Source organism: Barbatula barbatula (assembly GCF_947034865.1).
Source record: "Barbatula barbatula genome assembly, chromosome: 11".
NCBI classification, from domain to species: Eukaryota; Metazoa; Chordata; class Actinopteri; order Cypriniformes; family Nemacheilidae; genus Barbatula; species Barbatula barbatula.
This window is the reverse complement of record NC_136774.1, coordinates 21,563,931-21,576,460: the sequence shown is the minus strand read 5'-3', so window position 1 is coordinate 21,576,460 and position 12,530 is coordinate 21,563,931. Positions and strand designations below refer to the sequence as shown.

The 12,530-nt window shown below is 39.1% G+C and overlaps 1 protein-coding gene across 2 annotated transcripts; it reads left to right on the top strand.

The window, feature by feature from the left end:
- The first annotated feature begins 236 nt into the window (after positions 1-236).
- pnck (pregnancy up-regulated nonubiquitous CaM kinase) lies at positions 237-7,038 on the top strand. Of its 2 annotated transcripts, XM_079466727.1 has the most exons (13): positions 237-307; positions 556-680; positions 1,108-1,202; positions 1,501-1,632; positions 1,771-1,845; positions 2,424-2,562; positions 2,749-2,872; positions 3,453-3,528; positions 3,604-3,716; positions 4,659-4,737; positions 5,680-5,767; positions 6,284-6,365; positions 6,495-7,038. In XM_079466727.1, the coding sequence occupies exons 3-13, from the start codon at positions 1,126-1,128 to the stop codon at positions 6,503-6,505; spliced, it is 996 nt and encodes a 331-aa protein (XP_079322853.1). In that variant the 5' UTR covers positions 237-307; positions 556-680; positions 1,108-1,125; the 3' UTR covers positions 6,506-7,038. The 2 variants fall into 2 exon arrangements, with proteins under 2 accessions (XP_079322853.1, XP_079322852.1); XM_079466726.1 differs by lacking the exons at positions 237-307; positions 556-680 and having other exon boundaries at positions 930-1,202.
- Positions 7,039-12,530: the final 5,492 nt, after the last annotated feature.

Genomic DNA, 12,530 nt, shown 5'->3' with positions numbered 1-12,530 from the left:
TGAGGCGGATGGACACAGCATGGGCTGCCGGATGACCTTGCAACAATGCGACACACACCCAGGTCTGATCGACCTGCGGTGGGCCTCCCTTGGCTGAGGGTGTCTTGTGATAATGGGCCGAAATGAGGCTGAGGTGGTCCCAAATTATCTACACTTCATCAGTATCGATGACCTCAAGCTTATCAAACTTTTTTTATGTAAACGCCTTACTTGATGTCACATTAAGTAATGTAACCACCACAAAAAGAACATTGATGTTTTGTTACACAGCCGGTTTACAACACATGGGAAAGTCCGTGGTTTATGAGTGAGTACTGTATATGTGCATTGTTTACATGGCAAAGCCGAGGAATGTCATACTCATGAGGATTATTCCTTTGCCCGTACAAGGAAGTCTGAGAGAATTCTGGACCACTGCCACTGTCACACTACTGAAAACAGATCCAATAATATAAACAGAGACAGTAGCTTCTGGCAATCTGAATTCTGACTTTTGTGCGCACTTGTCCTTGTTCTACTACTTTTACAGAATTCATTTCTCCTCTTTTTATAAAGCATGTAGGCGTCCAAGGTCTTCGGTGTGAAATGAATGTGATGTTTGATTGAAGAGCAGACTGTTGGGAGTTTGCTGCAGAAGACTTTAGCTTTTTAGTGCATCAGTCGGCAGGTCATTTTATCAGGTAAGCTTCTCCTTCGACGCCTTTTCTAAAGTGTTTACTTGTTATTGATCTGACTGTAATGATAAATATTGGAGTCAGAGGTGTGTCATTTATTCCTTCATTCATACACAACTGAATTGCTTTGATTATGCATGTGAAAAGCTCATTTTGACAGCAAATGTGAAGCATCGGGTGTGTTCTCCGAGACGCACGTTGAAAGGGAAAAGAGAGTCGATCATACCTGTTTGTGAGCCATTCAAACCTGGAAAAAGTGATTTTGTTATCTGCATCATTTGCATGTCAAAACATTCTTGAGTGCTTGTTGCCGAAAGAGGGCAAAGTGTGTCACTATAGTTTACAAAGATTGAACGTGTTGATGATTTTCAGTGCTTGTTTGCAGCTCACATGTGAGTGTATGTGTGTGTGTGTGTGTGTGTGTAATGTGCAGCTCTCACCCTGCGTCAGAATGCCACTATTGAAAGACCCTCGGAGAAAATCAGATGACATCAATGCTGTCTATGAGCTCAGAGAGAAACTGGGAGAGTCAGTATTTTATTTATATCGACTTTCACGTTCAATAGGCCTCTAAAAATATTCTTAACACCAAATGAATGCTGAATAAATTGTAACCTTTTACGTTACAGACGTGTCTAATGGAAACCAAACATATTTGACACTTTACAAACTGAAATACTACAAATACAAAATTATTTTAAAAGACCCAGATAGACCAAGTATCGTGGCTTTCAAGCATAGCCAAATTTTTCTCATTATTATCCATATTTTTAACACTGATATGAAAACAGAAAATTGTGAATAACACGAATTTGTAATGTCTTAGGGGATCATTTTCTGAGGTTCGAGTAGCTCAGCATAAACGCAGCCACAAGCTTGTAGCTGTCAAGTGTATCCGCAAGAGGGCGCTGAAGGGCAAAGAATCAATGCTGGAGAATGAGATTGCTGTATTACGCAGGTCAGCCCTTTTACAGAAATATACTCTGATTTATTATTTGACTTCATAGCAGGTTTTTTTCTTGGTAAGGTGGACTATTTACAGGCATGGTGTGTAAATGATACAAACAGCATAATGGTTTTCTGTTTTTTTTCACAGAATAAACCACGAAAATATAGTTTCTTTGGAGGAAACTTTTGAGACGCCTACAAAACTGTATTTGGTAATGACACTGTGAGTGAAACGTCACTGAGAATAATCTTAAATACTGTGTGTGTGTGTGTGTGTGTGTGTGTGTGTGTGTGTGTGTGTGTGTGACCTTGGTTTTTTACATCCCGGTGGGGACTTAGGGGGACTCGTGTCACCATGGGGACCAAAATTGAGGTCCCGATGGGCAAAAAGAGCTTATCAATCATACAGGATGATATTTATTGAAAAGGCAAAAAAGTTTACTATGATGGTTTAGGTGAAGGGAATAACATATAGAATTTTTCAATATAAAAATCATTATGCCTATGGCCTTTCCCCACGGAGATAATACACCAGACGTGTGTGTGTATGTATACTGATGTTGTATAGCGAAAAATATTTATTATGTAATGCATATATATAATGTGTGCAATATTGAGAATATTCTATGATATAGTGTATATAATGTATAGTGAGAACATTCTATAATATAGTGTTTGTGAATATAGTCTATAAGATATAATTATACAGTTTATTTACCCTTAAGAATTGCTGTTTGATTGGACAGAGAAACAGACAGATCATGTATTGGACGATTGATGATTTTGTCATGTGTCATGTAGTTTGACAGGTGGAGAGCTCTTGGACAGGATTCTGGAGAGAGGCAGTTACACTGAGAAAGATGCCAGTCGGGTGATATTTCAGGTGCTGAATGCAGTGAAATATCTCCACCAGCTGGGCATCGTGCATCGGGATCTAAAGGTAAAACATTATCATTTTAATTTCTAACGCTTAAGTTAAAGAGCTCTCGTGCTGAACACCTTTTCTGGTAATGTAGTGAGTGTCCTCGGGAACATTTGGGATAAAACATCGACTAAAATGCTTCTCAATGTGGGGGGTTTGCGGTTGAGAGGCTATTATAATCGTAGTGAGTTCTCTTTCCAACAGCCAGAGAACCTGGTGTATGAGACTCCATTAGAAGACTCCAAAATCGTCATCAGTGACTTTGGTTTGTCTAAAATGGAAGATCAAGGAGCTCTGTCCACTGCCTGTGGGACACCAGCATACGTTGGTAAGAGTAGAATCTTCATACACTATTAGTAAATTGGTTTTACCAAAGCAATATACACAAGCAATAAATGCTGGATTGCTTGAACCCATCGTCGTATTCTCTCAGAATATGGCTATATTTTGACCCAACAATGGGTTGGAACGGTTGGGTTTGTCCATCTTTGACCCAACGGTAGGTTGAGATAACCTAACATTTTGAAAAGTTAAACAAATAAATAAAATAAATATCGGAGCAGTGCACGTATAAATACACCATTTAATAAATATTAGGTGGCTTTCGGGCTCGCTATGACGTCATAATTATGGTTTACAGTTCATGCTATTAAAACGAATTTTAGCTTATATGGCATGCAGTAAATAAACAGCTTGATAATCAACAAGAAACCAAGACACATGACATCTGAAGAACACTAATGTCAAATCAAGGATCTCTTTTCTTGAATCTCAAAGAATCATGTAATAACTCAAGCAGGTTCTTTGTTGAGCCCGAACTGCCACAAAGATCCACCGAAGTAGATTTTCTTTGGTTAATAAACGTGTTAACTTTAGCGCTGATTGTGATGCCGGTCATGTCATCACAGCTCCTGAACTTCTACAGCAGAAGACATACAGCAAAGAGGTGGATATCTGGGCCATCGGGGTGATTACCTACATTCTGTGAGTATTTATCCATCATCCTGAATAAAATACACAACGCTTAGAATACGATCAGTGGTGTGATGTGTCTTACAGATTGTGTGGCTATCCTCCGTTCTACGATGAAAATGACACACAACTCTACAAACTGATCATGAAGGCTGAATATGAATTCGATTCGCCGTATTGGGATGACATTTCAGATTCTGGTATGACCACAACAACATTTGACTCTCATTGTTTCAAAAACATAATATTGTTATAGAGCCGCAGACAATTTTTGGGAAGCCATTTCAAAAGTATTTTCTGTTCGGTAAAATTATAATTATTTTTGTTTCATTCTGTGAACAAAGTCTATGCTAAATTTCCAAATAATTGTTTCTATTTGCATTTATTTGCAGAAAATGTAAACTGGAGAAAGAGGTCAAAATAACAGAAAAGATGCTCTGTATACTTTCAGACCTCAAATACGGCAAACAAAAACATTTCGTATTCAATGTCAAGCAATGGAACAGTAATATTTGTACACGTACTTAGGAAAAGTAAAATAAATATGTCATAACTTTTATCACAGTTGTCACGCTGTCATGGCCACACTATCTAGAAATGATGATCACCTTAAATACGGAATGGTGTCTTTATTTTTCCACGAATGTACACAGAATATGACAATGACTATAATTTGATCAATTATTAATATTTTTTTGATCAACTTGACTACATTAGTCATTCTCCTAGGCTTTGACTTAAAGTGTCGTGCCATTAATGGCCAAGCCACCCTAAATTCTTTTTAGAGATGAGCCTCAGCTCACAATCCAAGCACCACGAATTGAAACATTTTTAATACATCTTTAATACAATTTTTGCATGAAGAGCAATGATGTCAATTAAATAAAGCTGGACATCACTATTGACATCTACACACCCTTCTGATCCATTTACTTATATCATTATTTAAAAACCATTTCATATGCTGAGATACGCTGCCAAGAGCGGAGCAACAGGTGCACAGACGCCTTCTGGAGTGGTTTTGAACACTCGAATTAAAACACAGTGTTTTATAATGCAGGCCTAAACACGCCACATGCCGGGCACATTAAGTGGTATTGATCTCTGTGTTCTCTGCTTTCTCCTGCCCACTAATGCTTCAGCGAAAGACTTCATACTTCACTTACTGCAGAAAGATCCGGCCAAGAGGTTCGATAGTGACCAGGCCTTGCAGCATCCTTGGTGAGTCCATAAATAGCCGCAGAGGGGCGGCCGCAAACCTGAAGGGTGAATAGAGACGATGACCTTGATAAACAGATGAAGAGCGGCGTCGCAGCTGTGTGTAGGAGGATGTGCGCAGACGGAATCTATAGTAGATTATGAAATGCAGGATAAACAGATGTCTCTACACCTGCAAAACAGTTTGCGATTGTGGGATTGAAAAAAGCATAACAATTGTGTTCCAGGGCAGGAATTGATCGTAACATATGAGAACAGCAATACAGAAGAAATGCAGAGAAATAACTGCGGCATTGATTTTATGTGCACGGAAGCATTGTATTGCTGGGAGGTTGTTCTTTTATACATTAGACTTGTGTTTCTTCTAAACACTCTAAAAAGACATCAAATGAATCACAAATGATGTCATTTCAGATTGAAACTGAATGTGGATAGCTTTGCTAGGTTAAAGGATCCATAGACATAATTCAGGGAGGAACGGTTCACCCAAAAATGGAAAGTCTGTCTTCATTTACTCACACTCAAGTTTGTATAAATCTGTATAGATGTCTTTGGTTTGATTAAAGAGAGTTTGTAATGACATTAGGGTGAGAAAATGATAAGAATAATTTTTTACATTTTTGGGTAAACTATCCCTTTAAGTTAATATTTAAGTCATCTTTGGTATCTTGGAGAATCTAGGCATTTTGTTATATTATTAAGATCTCTCCTGAGCCTCTAGAGGAGACATTAAACATCCAGGGGCGGTCACCCGGACAGGGATTAGTTTGAACCCAGACTTTGGTTAAATAGGATATGCAAGTCGTTTTTAAAAACATGGTGGGCATCTTGAGCCGAAACAATCGCACTGATATATTTGTTGTTGTTGTCGATTAAGACACCTCTAACTCTTAAGTAGGCTAGGCTTAAGCCCTCCCCATAACGTTTAATGTTTCGTGGCGGTAGGATATCAGGGGGCGCGGCTTTGGACAAGAACATTCATGGCTCAGTGTCAGCACAGATCCAGAAGACCTTCGCCAAGAGTCAGTGGAAGGTTAGTGTAACTTTAATGTAACGTTTAAAAGGGATACGAACACAGTTTGCATTGCTTCTGCTGATGAAATGACACGTGTCCAAACAAATGTATTCATCGTCTGGAAGAAAATAGCAAAAATGTCAACACAGGCGAGATGTGTGGCATACTCTTAAACTCAAAAAGCATGGACAAAAATACGTATGATTCGAGAATTGTGATATTTGTGCTTGGAAGCGAGACAGAAATATGTATGTATATGTATTTGCATTCAATGATCTCTTTGCACGTGAGGATAGAATTACTAATGTAAACATATACAGTAGATGTTTTGTTATTCTGCCGCTCCAGCTCTGTCTGTGAAGGGCAAAACTGTAAATAATGTTTCGATCAGCCTTTAAGCGCTAGTGAATGACTCATAAACATTAGATTGAGTCCTTTGCCAATGCGGGTTCGCTGATTCAAAGATGTTTGCTTTGCTTCACTAGATTCAGTAAAGAGCGCAGCATTAACGCTAAATCTGTCCTGTGTTTCAAGAGAGCCTTTAATGCCACAATCATCGTCCGTCATTTAACCAAGAAAACCCACCCGGAGGATGATGAAGGAGATAAATCCACAGGTATACGCGAGGAAAGGTCACTGTTTATGTACTTGTATTGACATACACGTCTGTCATGCCCAAATGTTTCATCTTTGTTCATAAATGATTAAGTCATTGAAAATGTTTTTTCCTTTGCTTTTCCTGCAGGGACCAACTGACGTTGCATTTGGGAGTTCACCCAAAAATGTTTTATTCTGTTAATTCTTTACTCACCCTCGTGTCCCAAAACCATACAAATTGGTCCAAGTGTCCTGAAGCCATATGATAGCTGTGTGGCACAGAACGAAGCTATTCACTGCAAGTATCAATCTGCGTCGCATAAAAGACAAAACAGGATTTCGAAACGTACCTGAGCTTTAAATGAAACGCTGTCCGTGATCCTTCTTTTGCACTTCGCTGAGCTGCCTTTGTAGAAATGTCCTCCGTGGAGAACCGTTCCATCACAACTCGTGTTTCCATAAGCGTTCTGCTCCCCATGTGCTTGTATTTGACGTTTGACAGCATGCTGCTATTTGACGGAACTGAATATTTAGTCATGTAGTATTGTCAAGTGCTGACACCTGAGAGCGTATCAAGCGCCTTTACAGGAAAAAATACTCCAATGCACGAGAAACATATCGTTTAGAAATAAAATAAATGAGAAGTCATTGTTTTCTTGTGTCCATGATAAATAAATACACAGATGTGACTGATGGGCTCTGATTCTGTTATGTGGAAAGGTGCTGAGGAGAACAAAGGCAAATATTGTATTTTGATGCATACCTACTGCACAGAATATTGCATTTCCGTTAGAAATGTGAAATTAATGTTTAAAGTAGACATTCTGTATCAGAAGGGAGACGTGTTTACAAAAACATAGGACATACAAAAATAGGATCACTTTTGATATCATGTTGACTCACAGTAGTAAGAGCATGACGCTAGCAGCGTGAATGTCATGGGTTCGAACCCAGGGATCGCACATATTCAAAAACAAATGTATAATGTAATGCAATGTGAGTAAGTCTGCCAAATACGTAAATGTACAGAAATATACACATTACATGAATTAAGATCAACAGAGGACATCCACCTCTCCTTTGGTCATAAAGGCTGGGTCATGACCGAAAGAACGAGATGCAGGGTACAAGCGGCCGAAATGTTGAAAGGAGCCAGTTGAGGTGGTTCGGGTGTCAGGTAAGGATGCCCCGTGGGTGTTCCAGGCACGTTCAGCTGGGAGGAGGCCTCGGGGAAGAGCCAGGACTTGGTGGAGGGATTATATCTCCAACCTGGCCTGGGAACGCCTCGGGATCCCCCAGTCGGAGCTGGTTAAGGTGGCTCGGGAAAGGGAAGTTTGGGGACCCCTGTTGGAGCTGCTCCCCCCGTGACCCGACACCGGATAAGCGGACGAAGGACCAACACCACATCCTTCATGTACAGTGGTAACAAAGCCTGACACTGAACCTCAGACTATTTGTATTCTTTCATTATAACCTAAACCTAATAGAGTTTTTCACATTCAATTTTGCAAAAACTTTGCATTACACGTTAGAATCCATTCACATGTACTGTATGTTTGTGCTATTTAAAAAGCCGGAGCGCTTAAGGTCCAATAGGGGGCACTGTAGGTCTCTTTTTATTAGATAAAAGCAAATTTCCAAACATTAAAAAACATATGTTTTTAGATAACTCATAGTTAAAAAATAACAATTAGTATTTTAATATAATATATGTTTGTAGTATTTGGTCAATTTCATTGTGTTCCATGATAATCGTTCGATGGCAAATATTGTATAATATCCACATTATTGTTCCAAGAAAAGTCATGTAATGCTTTGCTTAAACCTAAATATTTATACTTCAGTATTCAACAATTGCAGTCCACTACCTATATGTCATGTCATTGCCATTTAAAGATGTCTGACCTAATTGTCAGATAAATGGAAAGTGATCAGATGCTTTATTTATATTTAATGAGATCGTTCATCCAGCATGATTTAATATAGACGTCAAAGACAAAAAAGTCATCCATCCTGGTTCTACCTCCCTCACAAAATGTAAAGGATGTCCCAGTGAATTTTAGCAGCTGTGGTCCTCAGAGAGTGCACAGATATTCCCAATCGCACTTCTTTTACCTAGAGCAAATTATTTTTATGAAATGGAAAGTATGTAAAACAACAAGTTCTGTATTTATCAAGGGACAGCAGTTTAATAAAACAGCTCCTGGTTGAGCATAAAACATCTCAAGGAATTTTGGTTTCGCAGGGAGCATGTGGAAGCAATTTAGAGCACCGCATGCAATTATATATTAAACCATTTTAAAATGCTCTTCCAGTCACGATGTGTTGCCAGGTTTTGCAACGGCAGCGAATGCGAGCGATCTCTGATCGGTGCGATGAAAAATCTTCTTGGCCAATGGGAACGCAGCGCACAGGAAGCGTGATTTTAAACGGCATGCATACGACCAGAAGAGCCACAGCTAATGCAGTGAATAAATATCTAATGTAGAGGATTTTCATTAGTCTGAAAGCAATGGAAATACGGAAAGTGGCGTGTGACCTGGATTACCACTAACAGCTTTAGACACCTAAACGGTCTAGTCCACTTAAATGTGCTTCACAGCTTTGTCTGCTTTACCAGAAGTCTGTGCGATTCGTGCCTCGCGAATTTAAACGTTGTCCTGAGTCTAAAAAAACCTGGAAAAAGAAAACTAAGATAAAGTCCAATTTGGGATTTTCTCTTAGTTTTGATGGAGATCTGAATTGTGTTTTATTTAAGTATAGTCTGTATATAATAATCTGGAAGTAGAAACGTTCGAGTTCATATCGAGATCTTCAATAATATTGACTTTTGATAGCAGACTTGAGAAATCTGAGGTCTGTTTGTGACATCGCTGAGATCTCTTCTGAAACATTTGTAAGATTTTCTGGAGAAATATCTGAGACACGTATTAGATTTAACCAAACATTTAATCCCATTGATGTCTAGGAGAAATAGTTGAGATTAAAGAGATCTCAAGATCTTTTTCTATTGTATGAGAAACCACAGGACCTCAGACACATAACCTTAAACCACGACCATGAAGCCATACTTTGGGCTCATACAGCCGTAGATGTTAGTCAGTAAACGTTTCGTCTTGTTAACTGAACAGTGTTTACTGCTATCTTGGCCCACTTCCGTACCACAATCTGCTACCCATCTGGCATAACTCGGTTTAATTAAGATGCTGGTGAGATTCCTCAGAAAAAAAACGAGCAGAGAGAAAAGTTGGGGGAGATCTTTCTGAATGTGGATGACAATGGAAAGTGCAACTATGCTGAGGTGTGTTTGAGAACACCTGCCACTGTCCATCTTCATGACTACTTCCAGCAGGCCACGCCGCGTCGTTACTAGATTCTGACAGCCTGCCGTAGCCGCTATAATGCTTCACTGCCCTGCAATAGAGCCAGATGTTTCTAACATGACAGCGCGGAGGGAAAAATCCATTAATGCTCAAAACAATCGAGAAAAACAGCGTTCGCTCTGTCCTCAGCGGCCACCGAAATTTCACATCAGAGGGTCTCAGAGACGATGCTCGGGGAATCTCGCTGGAGTGGCCACTTTGTAGGATAACAATCCACTTATTCTAGAGCAGGGAAGAGTGTGAAAACACACACTTTGACTTGACCGAATGCACCTGCGTCTTGCTGGATCACAGGCTCATCTGATGCAACCAATTGCAAAATCTTCTCCAAGTTGTTCTTAATAATCACTTATGAAAGAGAGAAAGTGACACGGGAATGAAAACATGGTGAACATTTTCATCAGGTTCCCAAATGACCTCGGATCCGTTTCCAAAAACATCTCCTGTCAAAGACACATCAGGCAGGTAGCCGAACCAGAAACGCGTTCTTATTAACTCATTCTGAACACCATTTAATATTGTTATGTAGATTAATAATCTCACTAATCATTTTATAGATGTATGAATAATACTGTGGGTTGACAACTGACTACAAGTCCCAAATTGGCAGAAATTACACATTTGTGCCAAAAAGAAAAAGCACGAGAATGAATTGTGTTGTAATTGATTTTTGAGCCAAATGAATGAATTAGAATTTCTTATGTACCTGACCTCACCTGTTTCTGTGAAACAATCCAACTATAATAACAATAGTACCCAAATGAAAAGATCCTGTTGTATACTTTCAGAATTACATTGAATATAACTGAAGTATTTTGTTTGTTTGTTTGTGTAGTATACTATAAAGAAATATATACTATATGTTTATTTGCAAAAAACTTCAAAAAATCTAGTTTTTTTATTGTGCGTTCCAAAGATTTTTGGGTTGTTCAGATTAAGTACTGATATAAAGAATACAGCTAACACAAGAAAACACAAACAAATCAATAAATACAAAAGGAGTTGTCCGTTTATTCAGATGAATAATTATTCACCCTCTGATAAATGTTTAAAACCACGTTGGTCCAGAAGAACTTCCTGTTTAATTTTTTTAACACGTTTGAACAGAAAACAACAGAACACTTATAACTGAATCAAAATGAAATAAAAATCGTTAAGATTTTAATATCTATATACATTTCGTGTAATACAAAATGAAACCCGAAGTGCTTCTGGACCAAACAACTTGCAAAGTTCTCTTTAGTATCTAAAAACAGTTTATTATAGAAAATACTTAAGTATGCGACAGTTGTAATATAATATTAAATATGAATGATTACGTATAATATCAATAATTATTTAGCAAACAGAAGTACTCTCTTTCTTTGGGGGCATAGTTTTGGAGAGGGGGTGTAAGGTTGAACTTAATCTTAATCACGAATCTTTAAGTTTTGTAAGCCATGAGAGAACGATGTGAGGCTGTCGCTGGTTATCACTCGCATCACCGGCCTCGCACCGTTCCCTCACGGCTCTCGTCCCGCCCTGCTCGCCACAGGTAGTTAAAGAAAAATGACAAAAACATAATACATTGAAGCATCATCTGAGTTGTTGCCTAGTTACAGTGTTAAAACTTTGAGGCAAGGGGAGGGGATTATGGTTAAAGGCATGAAATCAATAAAAAATTAAAATCGAGTGTTAGAAACCTTAAAGATGGAGTTCCCCCCCCAAAAAAACGTACCCTCATGTCGTGCAAAACCTGTATTTGACTCGATCTTCAGCAGAACACAAAGGACGATATTTTGAAGAATGTCTTTTGTGTTCTGCGGAAGAAAGAATGTTATACATATTTGGGCAAATAAATGATGAAAGAAAGTAAGGAAGAAAGAACAGTAAGAAAAATAATGTCATGTTGAAGACGCAACAACAATACTCAACAAAGCAAAAACGATAAGAGCTCAGCATGTTTTGGGGATATTACGACAGAACACAGCGAGCAGCATGTGTTTTTAGCATTTAAGGCTTGAGATCCAGAGATTTAACACTAAAGAGAATCTACACAGACTCATTCAAAACAACAAAAGCAACAATGAACGCACATCGTGTTATGATCACACAAAACCACGTGTTTTGACTTCCACATCAACGCAGGTCGCACAGTTTGAATTTATACAACAAAACAAAAGCGCACACCACTGTTTTGCACAATCACATCATAAAAACAGAAAAACGGCCCGTCTCACAGAAGCTGTAATAATCAGCTGCTTGAGTTTTCAACACTTTCAACCGTCCCTGTCCTGCCAAAACCTCTTATCTGCCCCAAACAGGCCCTCCGCTCTGGCAAAGCTTTAGCGGTTCAAAACGGGGGTAATGTCTTCCTTTCTGTACGCGAGTCCGATCACATCACGCGGATGAAGTGATTATGGAAATGTCTGGGAGGTGTTGGAGACAGCTTTTGTTTGGGGGGGGCTGACATCGAGTTTCCAGCGTGGAGAGCATAGAGCAAGGCCATTGTGTCGTCGAGTTAGGATGATAAAGAAGGTTTTGTCTGTTTTCATACGGAGGCAGACGTGCAACTGTGATGTCTTGTTGCGGGAAAACTGAACTGGATATTTTTCTGCCCATTTATCGACCAGGTCCATTCAGAGCCTCGAGTCTATCAAACGGCGCACATGTGGGTTTTCTTTTTGTCGACGTGCGATCGATGCACTTATGTGGCCAAGCACGTGATTGACATTTGGGAACGGCAGTTTAGCAATATGAACAAATACATTGACTCATTTAATCAAACAGTATAACTGGGTAACAATTTAAAGCTTAGGAAG